The sequence below is a fragment of the Doryrhamphus excisus genome, chromosome 21 (assembly GCF_030265055.1).
Source record: "Doryrhamphus excisus isolate RoL2022-K1 chromosome 21, RoL_Dexc_1.0, whole genome shotgun sequence".
Classification (NCBI taxonomy): domain Eukaryota; kingdom Metazoa; phylum Chordata; class Actinopteri; order Syngnathiformes; family Syngnathidae; genus Doryrhamphus; species Doryrhamphus excisus.
This window is the reverse complement of record NC_080486.1, coordinates 6558300-6573431: the sequence shown is the minus strand read 5'-3', so window position 1 is coordinate 6573431 and position 15132 is coordinate 6558300. Positions and strand designations below refer to the sequence as shown.

General features: G+C 40.9%; 1 protein-coding gene across 1 annotated transcript; it reads right to left on the bottom strand.

Annotated features, from left to right (window-relative positions):
- Positions 1-4853: 4853 nt before the first annotated feature.
- Positions 4854-15094, bottom strand: LOC131108843 (potassium voltage-gated channel subfamily G member 3-like). The gene is made up of 3 exons (XM_058060221.1): positions 14920-15094; positions 10789-11519; positions 4854-6738 (listed from the first exon to the last, which is right to left on the bottom strand). Exons 2-3 carry the CDS (start codon positions 11361-11363, stop codon positions 6111-6113), a joined length of 1203 nt encoding a protein of 400 aa, XP_057916204.1. The 5' UTR covers positions 11364-11519; positions 14920-15094; the 3' UTR covers positions 4854-6110.
- Positions 15095-15132: the final 38 nt, after the last annotated feature.

Sequence of the window (15132 nt, the reverse complement as noted above, 5' to 3'; positions counted from 1 at the left end):
CAAGGGAGGAAAGTAATGAAACAATAGAAAGGAACTCTAATTCTATATCCTGACAGATGAAACAAAAATGAAATCATTTATATTGTCAATAATTGTAAAGCAAATTACCTTATACTTCTGTATGTGTTAAAAAAAATTGGAAGGCAGGAAGTGAACAAATGTAATAGTAACAGATTGTAAAAGTAACAGATGGAGGGGTAGGATTTAATAAGCTTTGTGTCACGAGCGGGCTTCACCCCCTCGTGACAGCTCTCTTAGTTTCCTTCCTTCCTTACAGTCAGTAACAGATTCCATGAAGGTGGCCCGACGTCCACAGGACGTTTGGCATTTGCCAGAGAACACCAACATTAGCAAATTCGCCACTCACGCCCTGTGTTCTTCACAGATGAAAGCAGTTCACACTGAGTGTGTGACAGAGTCTGGAGACCCGTGGAGAACGATCTGCTGCCTGCAACCTCCTCCAGCATGGCCGGTTTGGCAGTGGGTCACTAATGGTGTGGGGTGGCATTTCTTTGGAGGGCTGCACAGCCCCCCCATGTGCTTGCCAGAGGTAGCCTGAGTTCCTCCTGATGCAAGACAATGCTAGACCTCATGTGGTGGCACTTGTCAGCAATTCCTGCAACATGAAAGCATTGATGTTATGGACTGGTCCGTCCATTTCCCAGACCTGAATCCAATTGAGCACACCTGGGACATCATGTCTCGCTCCATCCACCGACTGGACAGGAGTTGGTCGATGCTTTAGCTCAGGTCTGGTAGAAGATCCCTCAGGAGAACATCCACCGCCTCATCAGGAGCATGTCCAGGCGTTGTAGGGAGGTCATGCAGGCACACAGAGGCCACACACGATACTGAGCATCATTTTGACTTGTATAAAGCATCAAAGTTGGATCAGCCTGTAGTGTGTTTTTTCCCAATTTTTCGTATAACTCCAAATCCAGACCTCCACGGGTTGATACATTTGATTTTCTTTGATCATTTTTGTGTGGTTTTCTTTTTAGCTGTGTACACACACACACATACAAATATGTCCCTTTTTACTGTATTTTATTTAAAGAAAGGACTGGATTATATATATTTGGATGTATTAACAGTGCCAAATTAACTGAACATTTAAATCAAGTTAAGAGATGGCGCACGTGTCTGAAAATCTATTTACACTTGTGTCTTTAATGACAGAATATTTGAATCTGACTTAAAATCTGTTATTATGGCATGCTATTTGAATGGGTTTAGTGTACTAGGGCTGTGAATCTCATCCCTGAGGACGATTTGATACACATTTTGATGCACTGCCAGCGATATGATACGTTAATGATACATGGAATTTTCTGGCGATATGATGCGATACGATTCACCCTCTTCACGATGCGATACAATGCGATAATCATTTAGTTCAAATCAATGAGATCCAATACGATGTGGTGCAATTTCTTGCGATATGATGCAATTGAACATGATGCAAAAAAATTGTAACTCAGTATGGTCCTACAAAAAATATTTGGGATTATTCCTTATAGGCACTTGGCAGTAAATTCAACAATAGTGCTGTCTTTTTTACTATGCACCACTTCTTGCTAATTGTTTTTGCCACCTTAAAACAGCAACAACTTTTCAAAAACAACTTTCCTCACACTTTCACATCTAATACAGGCTAATACAGTAGTGAGGAGCAGAAAGTGTAAAAGAACTTACACCATTTTTAAAATTGTTTCAAAATTCAATTGCCACCACTTATATAGACCACACATACAGTACATGCATAATAAAGACGGTGATGTGATGTTCGGAGTGTCCTTGAATGCATCTCGCGGCGTTGTCGCAATGATGGACTGGAGACGTGTTTGTCTAGGGTTCGAGATACATAATATGGTGTTGGAACTTCACTTCTGTTGATGTCTTATTAAAGGGCATCAGACTGACTGTGGGGAGATATTCATTAGTCATTAACAGAGACTGGCTTGCAATGATCCCATGTCTTAAAGGGGAACTGCACTTTTGGGGGAATTTTGCCCATCATTCACAATCCTTATTTATTTCTAGGGCTGGGACGACGCGTCGATGTCATCAGTGAAAAAATAGAACGCAAGAACTGCATGTCTATGCGTCGTCACTCAGAATCAAAAAATGGCGCCGGCTGCTGCGGCATCAAGAAGCGGTGAGAAGAAAATATCTCGCAATAGGATGTCTAACGTATGGGAGTACTTTACACTTAAAGGTAATGATTCGGTGGTCGGTGACCTGTGCAAAATGGCGATGGCGTACCATAAAAGTACTACTGCGATGCACCAGCACCCAGGAGCTGCTTGTGTGGAGGAGAAGACACCGTACGTTTTCAACTTTTTTTCTTTCCTTGTTTGCAATGATTAAACTGATCATTCGTCCAAACCACCACGTAACTTGTGCTCCAGCTTCACACACACAGAGCATGTGCCCACTGAAACACACACCTGTGCACACGCACGGAGTGAGAGTGGGGGGAAAGACAAAGTGCTCTTGCAGGAACACACACACACAAACACAGCTGCTATTATTTTATATTTATTTTATGTTTGTACTTTGATTCAGAGTGTGCTTTTTGCACAATAGTTTAATTTATTGAAAGAAAGTTTAATTTATTATTTTGTTATTATAGGATTCAATTGTGAACTTTATTGTTGTATTGTTCAATACAATTCATTTTTGAACATATGAAAATTGAAAATATATTGGAAAGAAGAAATTTGTGTTTTATTCATGAAGGAAATTAGCATTAATTGCTATATAGGTCAAATTATGGGGATATAACTGAATCGAAATCTAATCATTCATTCATTCATTTATCCTCACGAGGGTCGCGGGCGTGCTGGAGCCCCCTGTCTTCGGGGGAGAGGCGGGGTACACCCTGGACTGGTCGCCAGCCAATCACAGGGCACATATAGACAAACAACCATTCACACTCACATTCATACCTATGGACAATTTGGAGTCGCCAATTAACCTAGCATGTTTTTTTTGGAATGTGGGCGAAAACCCACATATGCACCAGGAGAACATGCAAATTCACACAGAGATGGCCGAGGGTGGAATCAAAGTCAGGTCTCCTAGCTGTGTGGCCTGCACGCTAACCACTCGGTCGCCATGCATTTAAAAATGAACCGTTAGATTTATTGATGCATTGAAAACTATTTTGCAGATTAATCGATTACCAAAATAATAGTTAAACTCAGCCCTATTTATTTCCCTGGCTTACAATGCTGTCATTGAGATACACCTATTTAGACTATGAAAAACCTTAGAAAACCTTTCACCACATCGTTTGATATCCTTGCTGTGATCATGCATGAACACGTCCACTGATGATAACATGTAATAGTTGCAGTATCTTGCTGTATTTTGATGATTTGTGTCCCAAGTGAACAATGGCAAATGAAGAGAGAAAGGGAGGGTTCTGAACCTAATTTAATCTAAAGTCAGCAGGCTTTGCAATGAAAGTCAAGCCAACAGGAGTTGTGGGAATAATTTATATATATATATATATATATATATATATATATATATATATATATATATATATATATATATATATATATATATATATATATATATATATATATATATATATATATATATATATATATATATATATTATACAAATAATAATAATATATGCATATTTTATGTATCAATTATTTACATTTTTGGACATTTAAAAGCTATAACTCGTTTATAACGAGTATCCGGCTCATCCCTACTACTGTACTGTTACATTGTTTGCTGCCTTAAATCTTGGTCCTGTGTTTTATTCAGAATCATGATCAGCAAATTAAAAGCAAAATAATTTGTCTGTATTGGCATTATAAGCCATGAATGTACCAGAATTGGCAGTACCCAAGTAAATACAGCATTCATTCATCAATGTAAGGATTTCAGACTTAAGGTGTAAAGTTTGAAGGAAAATCTGTATGATGATTTCAACCCTGCAGCACTTTTCAAGATGGACAAGAGTGAGATAATCAACATCACACTCCAGCAGCTCGAGGAGACTGACATTTCTACCACTTCATCTTCCTGCTGTCTCCATGGAAACTATTTCCAGTGTCCAAACTGTCCAACATATTCAGTTACAGTCTGCTTACGTGGCTTACAGGATTTCCGGGTCTGAAGTGCAGGGGAGAAACTGTTTTTTAAAGATCTCTGTGTGGAGTTTGCATGTTCTCCCCGTGCATGCGTGGGTTTTCTCCGGGTACTCCAGTTTCCTCCCACATTCCAAAACCATGTTAGGTTAATTTGCGACTCCAAATTGTCCATAGGTATGAATGTGAGTGTGAATGGTTGCTTGTCTATATGTGCCCTGTGATTGGCTGGCGACCAGTCCAGGGTGTACCCCACCTCTCGCCCGAAGACAGCTGGGATAGGCTTCAGCAGCCCCGCGACCCTCATGAGGATAAGCGATAGAAAATGAATGAATGAATGAGAATGAGAGAATGCATTTGACAATAAGGCTTTCTATAACAACACATCTTATAAAGTCAAAATGGCTTTTGACGAACTAACTAACTTTAACTTTTGACTAATGATGTAGCTTGCACCCATTTCTGCACACATTATTAAATTTTACACTTACTATTGGGAGTAATCATTTTCCAGTGATGGGTCATGAAATGAATGACTATTTCAAATGTTTCAGACAATGAAATATGGCACTTTATTGTTCACTGATATCGACAGTATATCAAAGATGTGGATGTCACTTCAGTCGTCATTGTTCATTACTACTTCTGGGTGGGTCCCTGAATGCAGAGACAGATGCAAGATTGGCAAAAAATAATGTCTTTAATACTCACAAAGAGCGCAAAAGTTCAGGAGCAACAATACAACACAGGAATGAGCAGGCAAAATAAATGAAAGACATTTGATAAGACAGAAAAGGCACAAGCGGACTAAGGATAACAAGAGATACTACGCATGAGACAATTACAAAACCAGGGGTTGAAATACGAGACCATTACAGTTGCTAAATAAGGAGATTGATGAAGGAAATCAGCTCTTAAAGCTGTGGTCATTGAATGTGGTCATGTGGAACACAATAAAAAGTAATAATCTGGTGTCTTCATGTAGCAGCCATTGTGCTTTGGAACCTCACAAAATAGAGCGTGGCTGCAGAAGGACGTTGTAATTATCAACCTGGTTTTTTTTTTCATCATTCGATCAATTGATTTATCTGTTATTTATCCGTTATCGTGATAGTTGTGCACTGAGTGGTTGTCGGGGGTGGGTGTTTGGACCTGGTTATCATCTACCAAATCTGGTTCTTGTGACATGGACCCTAAAATTGTATGTGAGGTTGAAAAGTTCTGACCAAACAAAATTGGTGTCACCTTAATCCACATTTCAGGCTCTGGAACCAAAGACCTTGAGAAGGCCTGGACCTTGTCCAAGGGGAGATACGGCAGTTGGTTTTGGCTTATTAATATCAGCGCACCTCGATGCCAATGTAATGGGAGTGTCACTTCCCTCCACCTTTGGGTCACAGAAAGGGTGCTCACTGTCATTTATGTGGCTGCACCAAATGGCAGTTCAGAATACACGGCCTTCTTGGAAGTCCTCACGGTGGTGCTGTAGAACACCTCCACAAGAGACTCTATGGTTCTCCTGGGAAACTTGTTGGCAATGATTGTGTGACCTGGATGTAGGTGTTTGGGAGGAACGGATCCCCCGATCTGAATCCGTGTGGGTACGTTATCATGACTATCATGGACTATCATGAGAACCACATTAGGGCAGGACACATTAGGGCACAGGTCTATGATTGACTTTGCATGGGCTTCAGACCCTTCCAGGGCACAGGGCCCAACCAGGAGGTGCCCCTAGGGTAGACATTTAAAGAAATGTTTTGACAGTTTTTGTCCATTTCAATTTGTATTTAACAAAAGTGTTCCTCATTGTAATCCTGTACTTGCAAATTGTTTCCACTAAGAGGGAATAAACATTTCAACAGATCTCAGTTTCTTTCAAAAACATTTTGATAACTAATTATCAGTATAATCTTCACCTGACCTGTCCCACGTCCATTTGCTCTGAGTCAAAACACTTTGGCTAATAGTTACTGCTGAGGCTTAATTTGTCCTTCAGTCAATGAAATCAGTTGACAAACTACGAATGCATCGGACTGAGCGCACCTTGAGCTCATGGTAGCACTGCACAAAGCTGTGGTAGATGAAGGTGATTGGTAGAGCAAGAAGTACGATTCCGCTCACCACACAGAACCCACCCAGTACGCGACCGGCCACAGTTACTGGGTACATGTCTCCATAGCCCACCGTAGTCATGGAGATGATTACCCACCAGCTGGCAGCGGGGATGCTGGTGTAGTCTTGGTTGCCGCCTTCTAAAAGTTGGGCCAACGCACTGAATATGGCCATGGCGACAAAGATGAATACCAGAAGCATTACCATCTCGCGATAGCAACGCCGCAGCGTCAGACCGAGTGTTTGCAGGCCGAGGAAGTGACGCGCCAGCTTGATCACCCAGAAGATTCTCATGATCCGCAGCACACGCAGTGTCACACCGGCCCGCTGGAGCTGGGAATTCTCTCCAGTCAGATGTGTCACAGTAACAGAGATGTAATAAGGAGTGATGGCCAGCAGGTCAATGATGTTCAGGGGACGGCGCACAAACTCGCATTTGTCCCGAGACACGATGAAACGGACAATACACTCAGCGGTGAACCAACCTATACACACTGCCTCGATGATCCTTTAATCACAGAGAAGAGAGAAAGAGATAGAGAAAAAAATACATTAGACAGAAAATATGGGGAGACTGATCAATCAGATAGATCTGTTGAGACGTTGCGGCGATGTGGACCATAAAGGCTTTGATTGGTCAGCGTTGAGTACATTATTTCCTTTGAGTACACAAATCATTCAGATGGCATACGGCCCACCTTTGCAAACCTTCTCCTCCAATTTCAGATCGACATTTACAATTACATTAACTGTTGTTACTGAGCCGATAATAACCGATAATATTGGTGTAAGTACATTTTAGATAACAAGTAACAAAACAAATAAAGTTTGAATCATGAAAAACAAAGAGGTAAGGGAGTGAGGTGAGTTGCTGATCTCACAAACCTCACTTTTTAGCTTTCATGTCAGTGACGTGCGGTCATGGGGGGCAGATGTGAAGAGCCTCAAAAACAAATAATGATAACATAAAATAAATATGAATATTTGTTCTTTGAATTTTGATAAATGTAATTTCTGTATAATTCCAATCAGGTTTTTTATTCGCTGAAATTGTACATTTCCTAATCAAATACAGGGTAGAAACCTAAGATGCCACTAGCCCTGCCTACCTAGTGTCTGAGTGCACTCAGTGAGAGCACTAACATGGACCATGGTGCATGCCCGCAGTGTTGCCAACTTTGTCGCTAAATCTGGTGACATTCCAAACCCTCTACAGGATTTATTTTCTCAAAAGCGACGAGCAACAAATTGAGCACCTTTTTCTGGCATTGTTGGAGAGTTTTCTGGTATATGGGGACTTAAAAGTGAAAGCACAAATTGATCTACAGTTTCTGTTCTCACTGAGCTGTAGTTGGTGCTGCTCAGAAGTCCGGCACACGACTGAGAGCATTGTGGACCTCTACGCATCCATGAATTTTGCATGCGTGAGGCCTGATACAAATGGGGTGGATCTTGCTCTGTTTTACAGAGTGGGATCTAAAAAGGGATTCTTAAGCTTCATTAATTTACGATTCATTACCCTTAAGTCTCATTTGGACTTGGTCACTTACCTGTCAGTGTGTCAGAAGGCAAGTCCGGATGTAATTATCTTTTAATTATAAATGTAGTGAAGATATAAAATATTCAAATTATTCTAGTTTCCTGCAGTGGTTGCCAATTTTGCGTTAACAAAACAAGAATCAAGTTTGTTTGTAGTTATGCATGTAATTAAGGTGTTTTTACTCACTTCTTTATCTCTCTGCGAGGTTATACTTTTTTCTGTTTTTTTTTCTGTTACAACATCATATGCAAATTATATGCAAATTAGCACATGGCATCATCATATACACCATGACTTGCTTTCTACAACCTGTGCAATGCCTTTAATGTAAGTGTGACATCATTTGTCTTTTGAAGCCTACTTTGCACTGAACAGTAAACACTGTTTGGATGCTTTAATGGTGTGTAACTAGACACACTCCTTACTGATAATTATGACGTAATCAATACTGCAGCCCCCATGGACATAAACAGACCCAAATTGTTATGACAAATTGTTTGTCATAGAAATTGTTGCTAAATGTCAGCATCACCCTTTTAGTAATATAAAGAACATAGTGGGCTGGGACTAGATGAGTGGACCAAGACTGGTTGTCGACATAGTCAGGTTCCACTATATATCAATCAAACTCCAGGTTTAATGCTACTCTGGATACAATTTTGCTGAACACACTAACTCAGAGGCAAAACAGCAAAGACTTAAGTGTGCTGCATTGCAGTCATGACGCCTATTGATGCTGTTCCAGCTTTTCGGCTAGTGCTCAACAGGTGACTTGCAAATCTCTGTCCAAACAGCAGAAGCAGTGTTTTCCTGAGAGCGCGCAAGCACAACCCTCATCCACTATTAAGTAACTTTTTTAGTATTAGTAGTGAACAATGGTGACTAAAGCAAGATCCAGATTGTTGGCGTTGGAACAACCATGACTATTATTTACGCTGCTCAATTTGATCTACTGTTTCTTGTGTTTTGCCTTGCTTTTCGGTGTTTTTTTTGTGAGGGAAAAAATGAAAACATGTACAGTGGAACCTCGGTTAGCGTATACTCCATTTTTCGGTTAAAAGGGACCTATGATGCAAATTTTTCTGACCTTCGTATTGAGTTGTGGCCTCCTATAAAGCAGCTATACACAATAAGGTCTTCCAGAATCTGCACCTATTCCAGCTGTATTTGATTGGATTTCCAAAATGATTCGTTTTAATTTATTCTACCCACGGCCGCCTACAGACACGCCACTGTGACTCTCCTGAAGCGTTCCTGAAGACTTCCGGACTACTGCCAAACCCCATGTTCTAATTTTGTCGGTATAGGAGTTTATAATAAATTAATAAAGCCGTTGGAGAGCTACTTGAGAAGTGGTTACTGATAAACACTACCCATTAGCTTTAGCTTTAGCAACTCCAGACATCAGTGTCCTTGTAATTTGCACCCCGCTCCCTGTATGCACACTCTATCATGCTTCACAGACAACCGCTTACATACACACAAAGTAAACACAGTTAGGACACTTCTGAATCGTTATTTACAGCTTGGGCTTCAGACTCAACATGACCAAGTAACGCTGGAAAGCCCTCAGACTTCAGCAACAGGCATCGCCCATTTTCACAAAACAGTTACATATCTTTCTCTTGCTGATTCAGAACCATCAATTCCACTCCAACCACTTCTGCTTGATACCTGACGCTTTAGGCAATTTAGCTGTCCCTCCAACCTGAACAAGCGTGTTTTGGAAGAAGTCATTGCCCCTGAAATCTCAGCCAAAGCTGTGGGGCGGGGTTGGGGTGGTAGGTATTTTGGTGGGGGGTGAGGCCTACAGCTTGTGCTCACTGTCCGAACACTGTGACGTCACAAAGAATATCATTTGGAATAAGAGACTGGATAGTCCAGAGTTTCTCAAGAAAAGTGGTTATTTTAAGATGTCTCTCAATGGAAAGTAGCTTTAGCATTTATTGTTTTTCTTCAGCATCAGTAACTTCTAATGTGACTACCAGTGTATAATAAACTCTGGTAAAGCCACTAATTGTGGCGGGAAAAGGCTGTTACAACCTCTATACTATAATGCTACACAGACAAACGCTTTTGCTCCATGACTTAAACAAAATAAACACACTGATAAATTGTTACTTACTGCTTGCCCTTCTTACTCTTTGACACGACCAAGTAACATTGGAAAGGCGTAGGGCTCGAGCAAGTTAGTCGGCTACTCCAGCTGCATACTGGCACATGTTCACAAAACAATCCAGTGTGAAATGCCGTTGACAGATTAAAATACTTTTCTTTTCACTCCAACCACCTGTGCCTGATGGTGGCGTCTTTGGGAATTGTAAAAAAAATGTGGCTTCCCCTTACCAGCCATTGCTAGCAATGTAAACAGATAAGGAGAGCTTGGAGAAGGGCAGAGAGTTTATCTGGCTTATATAAAAACCCATATAAGAACGTCCAATCCTCTGTGACATCACAGGAGCAGTTTTACCACGCCTTCTGAAACCAAGCGTTTTGAACCATCCCAAACTTCGTTCAAGACTCACTTTCAAATGCACAAATCTCATTATCTGAAACTTTGCATCGTTTAACATGATAATACAACATTCTAACTACATTCATAGGTCGGAAAAGTGGAAAAAGCATAATACGTCTTCTTTAATATACTTTTATCACAAAAAGTCTTTGTTAGCTGTTATTAGCCTGCCAAGACATGGGAACGGGAATGTTTTCAGCTTTCTGAAATCATTTGATTTACTTTATTTCTGTTAGAATATGTTTCAGATTGAGTTGGATCTTCTAGAATGGAATAAAAATGCTAACCAAGGTTCAAATGTACTAAAAAATGTTTGTTTGAGGTTACAATTTTAGTTTTGTTTGGAGGGTTTGTAGTCAAAAGTGTATTTATCATTCATGTTTCTTTCTTTGGAGAGAAAATACGGCAACTGTAAATTGAGGCTGACATTTTTTCGTGATACAGCTGAACTGTATATCAAATTTCAACATCACTAATATGTTGTTAGACACAGCCTACAGTACCTGTGCTCATCCAGTGTTTCAGCAGCCTTCCACTCTGGTAAGGTGCTCGCACACAGCATCACCATGGAAATGAGGACAAAAAGCACAGACACAAAGGCCAGGATTTGTGCTGCCACTGAAGATGTGGGTTCCTCAAACGTCCTTCTCATCCTTTCCAGCCAGCGATCCTGAGGTTCTTCTGGGTCCTGTGGTTCCTCCTCGGGGAAGAAGTGAACAAAGCAGTCTGACAGACGTTCGTCCAGCCGCCGCTGGCAGCACAGTTGCAAGTCTGCACTCTCTAGGCCCCAGTAGAGCATTTCATTATAGAAGGACAGTTCACACATGTGCGGGACGAAGCGTAATTTGCCATGCTGCAGGTACAGCATAATGAAACTGAAAGCCTCAGAGTGCCGGTCAAAGAAAAACTCATTTCTGTCACGGTCGTAGTCATCACAGAGCTCCAGCAACTCGCTCTCTGACACGCAGCGGTAGAGACGGCTCAGTCTGCTCAATGGGAGATGCTTCATCAGCTCCACCGAGAAGGAAAACCTGCGACCGCCAACATTGAGCGTACACAGACTGCTTCCAAACTTCATCTTCTGTCAATGGTTGTGTCCCTACAGTGTCCTCTTGTGTTTAAATACTTCCAAACTCCATCTTGTTTGTTGATGATAGAAGATAGATGGAACGTTCAGTTGTTCTAATGTCTTCGGTTAGCACTTCATTGCTCTGTTTTGTCGTCTTCTCGCATGCTTGAATGAAAAGAAAAAATGTTACAAGTTAGCAATCAATAACAAAAGCAAATACAGATCTTTGAAGTAGGAATAGTAATTTCACAACATTTCCTTTCAAGGGAATTGTACCAAAACTCAGCATCATAATGCCACCAGTATCGACATAAATGATGTAAAACTAACTCGATGTGGATGCCTCATTTCTGTGCGAAACGAATGCAGACTACTCCACCTGCAACATGTACTTGAAGGTGATGTGCAAGTAACTTAGCGTCCTGACAGAGTCACAGAGTCGGTCGCTCTTTTGAAACTTTATTGACCTTAACGTGCCAACAGCAGTGCTCATTTCCCAACCCACGTTCTTAAAGCTGCACACATTTGTCTCTGTTGCTATCCACACCAAAAACACAACACTTCCTCATTATCAACCAATCATGCTGAGCTTCAGGAATACTGGAATTTTGAATATGATGTGATGTTAGCAAACATCACATCACATGGTAGTCATCACCAGAATTGTCTGTAAGATCTTGCCATTTTTTTGCACATTTCCTGTGTTCTTCTGCAGTTGGTCTGCAGCTAGTTTTACTGTGCGCAACAAGACACATAAATACACAAAATGCCATCACTTTTGTCAGACTGACCACAAACCTCCATGAGATGATTGGTAGAAATTGCACTTTAAAAAGAAAAGTGAGTTTGTAATGGCATAACCAATCAGGTTTGGCCAAGGCTCAAAACAATGTCCTTTGAAATGAGAGTTGACTGTCAACTCATCAACCGTTGTGGCTCTGAAGGTACCAACATTCAACTTTTACCATTTATAATATATATTTAAACTATTCAATATTTCATAATCTTTTAGTCAGCCACTTAGAAGGCCAAAGGAATTGATCAGCTAAGGTAATTGTATTTGTACTTTATTATATATTATTTATTATTACATCTATATTACATCTATATTATTACATTAAGCAAGAGCTTAGAATTACTGTTTTTTATCCCACTATTTTATTGGTTTTATTTATTAAACAAAAATGTTTTGGGGCTTTTCCCCATTGTCATTTGGCACTAGCAACTACTGCTTTTGTGTGTAATAGTTTTTATTCAAATGATTAACTGGTGCTAATTATGTTAAGACTTGGTTTTGTTCTGCAGTGTTATTGCTTTTATCCAGGGTGTATGTGTTTAGTGTGGGAACATTTGTGTTTTTTCAAAATAATTACACTGGTTTAATGTCAGCCATCCATTTTCTTCTGCTTATCATTTTCTTCCCGGTCCCCAGCCACTCTCTTTGAGTTCCACCAGGAGGACACTGAGGAGTCCCCAGGCCAGCTGTGAGATATAATCCCTCCAGTGTGTCAAGGTCTGCCCCAGGATCTCCACCTGGCCGGATATGCCCGGAACACCTCACCAGAGAGGCTTCCAGGGGGCAACCAGGCTAGATATCCAAGCCACCTCAACTGGCTTCTCTTGATGTGAGCTCCTATGGGATGACCGAGCTCCTCAACTATGGTGAGTACAGCCACCCAGGCAGTTTGTATCCACAATCTTGAACTTGCGGTCATGACCCAAACTCGTGGAAACATAGATCAACTGGTAAATTGAGAGCTTTGACTTCTGACTCAGCTCTCTCTTCACCACGATGTTCCAGTACAGCGACTGCATTACTGCAGATGCTGATCTCATGCTCCAACCGTCCTTCACTCGTCAACTACAGAGAATTATAGGTAAAACATGCTGTACAGTATGTTTTTCTGAAGCAGGATGTATTTGTATGTTTCTTATTTGCACAACCAAATGTATTAGTTTGGAAATGATGATTTGCATTTGCAGACCACACTGAGTTTGACTGTGAATTGTTGGCCTTGCGTATGTTGTGTGTGTGTGATTTTAAGTCCATACCCAAGATACTTTTACTGCTGCACCTGGGGCAAGACCGAGCTCTCAATCCAAAGGGTGAAATCCACACTTTTCCAACTGAGAACCACGGCCACTGATTTAATTGGTTTAATTTGTGAGCTACTGTGATTGGCTGGCTACCAGTCCAGGGTGCCTCTTGCCCGAAGACAGCTGGAATAGGCTCCAGCACCCCCGCGACCCTCATGAGGATAAGCGGTAGAAAATGAATGAATGAATTTGTGGGCTAGTTAAGTCAAGTCAAGTTTATTTACAAGCTGGCAACAATTCACAAAATCCCCTGATCTGAACCCCCAACCAGGCAAAGAAAAACTCAAAACCCCATTCAGGGAAAAAAGGGAAATCACAGGGCACATATAGACAAACAACCATTGCCACTCACATTCATACAATTTGGAGTGGCCAATGAAGCAAACATGCATGTTTTTGGAATGTGGGAGGAAGCCGGAGTCCCCGGAGAAAACCCACGCGTGCAAACATGAGAACATGCAAACTTCACACAGAGATGGCCGAGGATGGAATTAAACTCGGGTCTTCTAGTTGTGTGGCCTGCACACTAACCACTCAACCGCCCTGCAGCCTTAACAGCTCCAAATGAAGTGAATTTCTCCAAGGGAAAATTATGATTATTACTATTTTTTATATAATTTCCATGTTTAAATTTATCTAAACCCCCCCAACAAATATTTGCTTAAACAGCTTCACCTGGACTTGCCGCTTATTGTAGTCATCAACAAGCTTCTGGAATAATTCTGCTTAGATATTCGAACCATCTTCTTTGCAAAATTCGATTGAATTGGTTGATTTCTTGGTATTGACCTGCCTTTTCAGCATAGTCCACAAATATTTCTTTTGGGTTGAAGTTAGGGCTTTAGGCAGGCCAGTCCTGAAGCTGAAAGTGAATCTGCTTAATCCATTTGAAAACAGTTTGGATTTTTATTGGAGATCATTGTCCGGTTGTTTGTTTAGCTATTCATTTGAGATGGACTGAAAGAATTTGGTGGTAATATCAATATTTGGTGGAATTTGGTCATTTTTCATAGTCCCATCATTACGTATGTGTACTGCAACATAGTACCATAGTGTGATTGCCTCACCTTGACTATTCCTTCATTCCTTTTGTCTATCTATGTATCTATCTGTCCAACTGTCTGTCTGTCTCTCAGTCAGTGGTGATGTAAAACTTGCACCACTGTGTAGCCATTCAAACAGCGTCTACTAAATATACCGATTTGGCTCTGGTATCGGATAATATGTAAACAATACCCAACCATTAGTAATAATACAGTCAGCTCAAATATAAATTGTTCGCTGCTTTTTGAATGACTTTAAATCTTTGAGGAAATCATCACAATGGCATCAAAACTGCAGAGCCCCATGTCACACCTAATACTGTCGCAAACACAATATTTCAGCAATAACCAAATAAAACCCAAACAATTGACTTCATGTAGCTGATGCCCATCTTTAATCAGAGCAGCATTATTCTCAAACTCACCTGTTAACAGCATTTGGGAAGTCGGTCACAAAAGTGCAGCGGGGACTCCTCGTGAAGACAAAGGTGTCCTCCTAAAGCACTCTCAAGCCAGACCTGCATTATGAAACTTCCTGTGTTCAATGTATCAGACTGAAACCCAGCAGTAGCGCATCTTCTATCTCCTCATCCTCCTCTCACTGCTTCAGACTGAGTGTCTGATGAATCGCTCTGAGC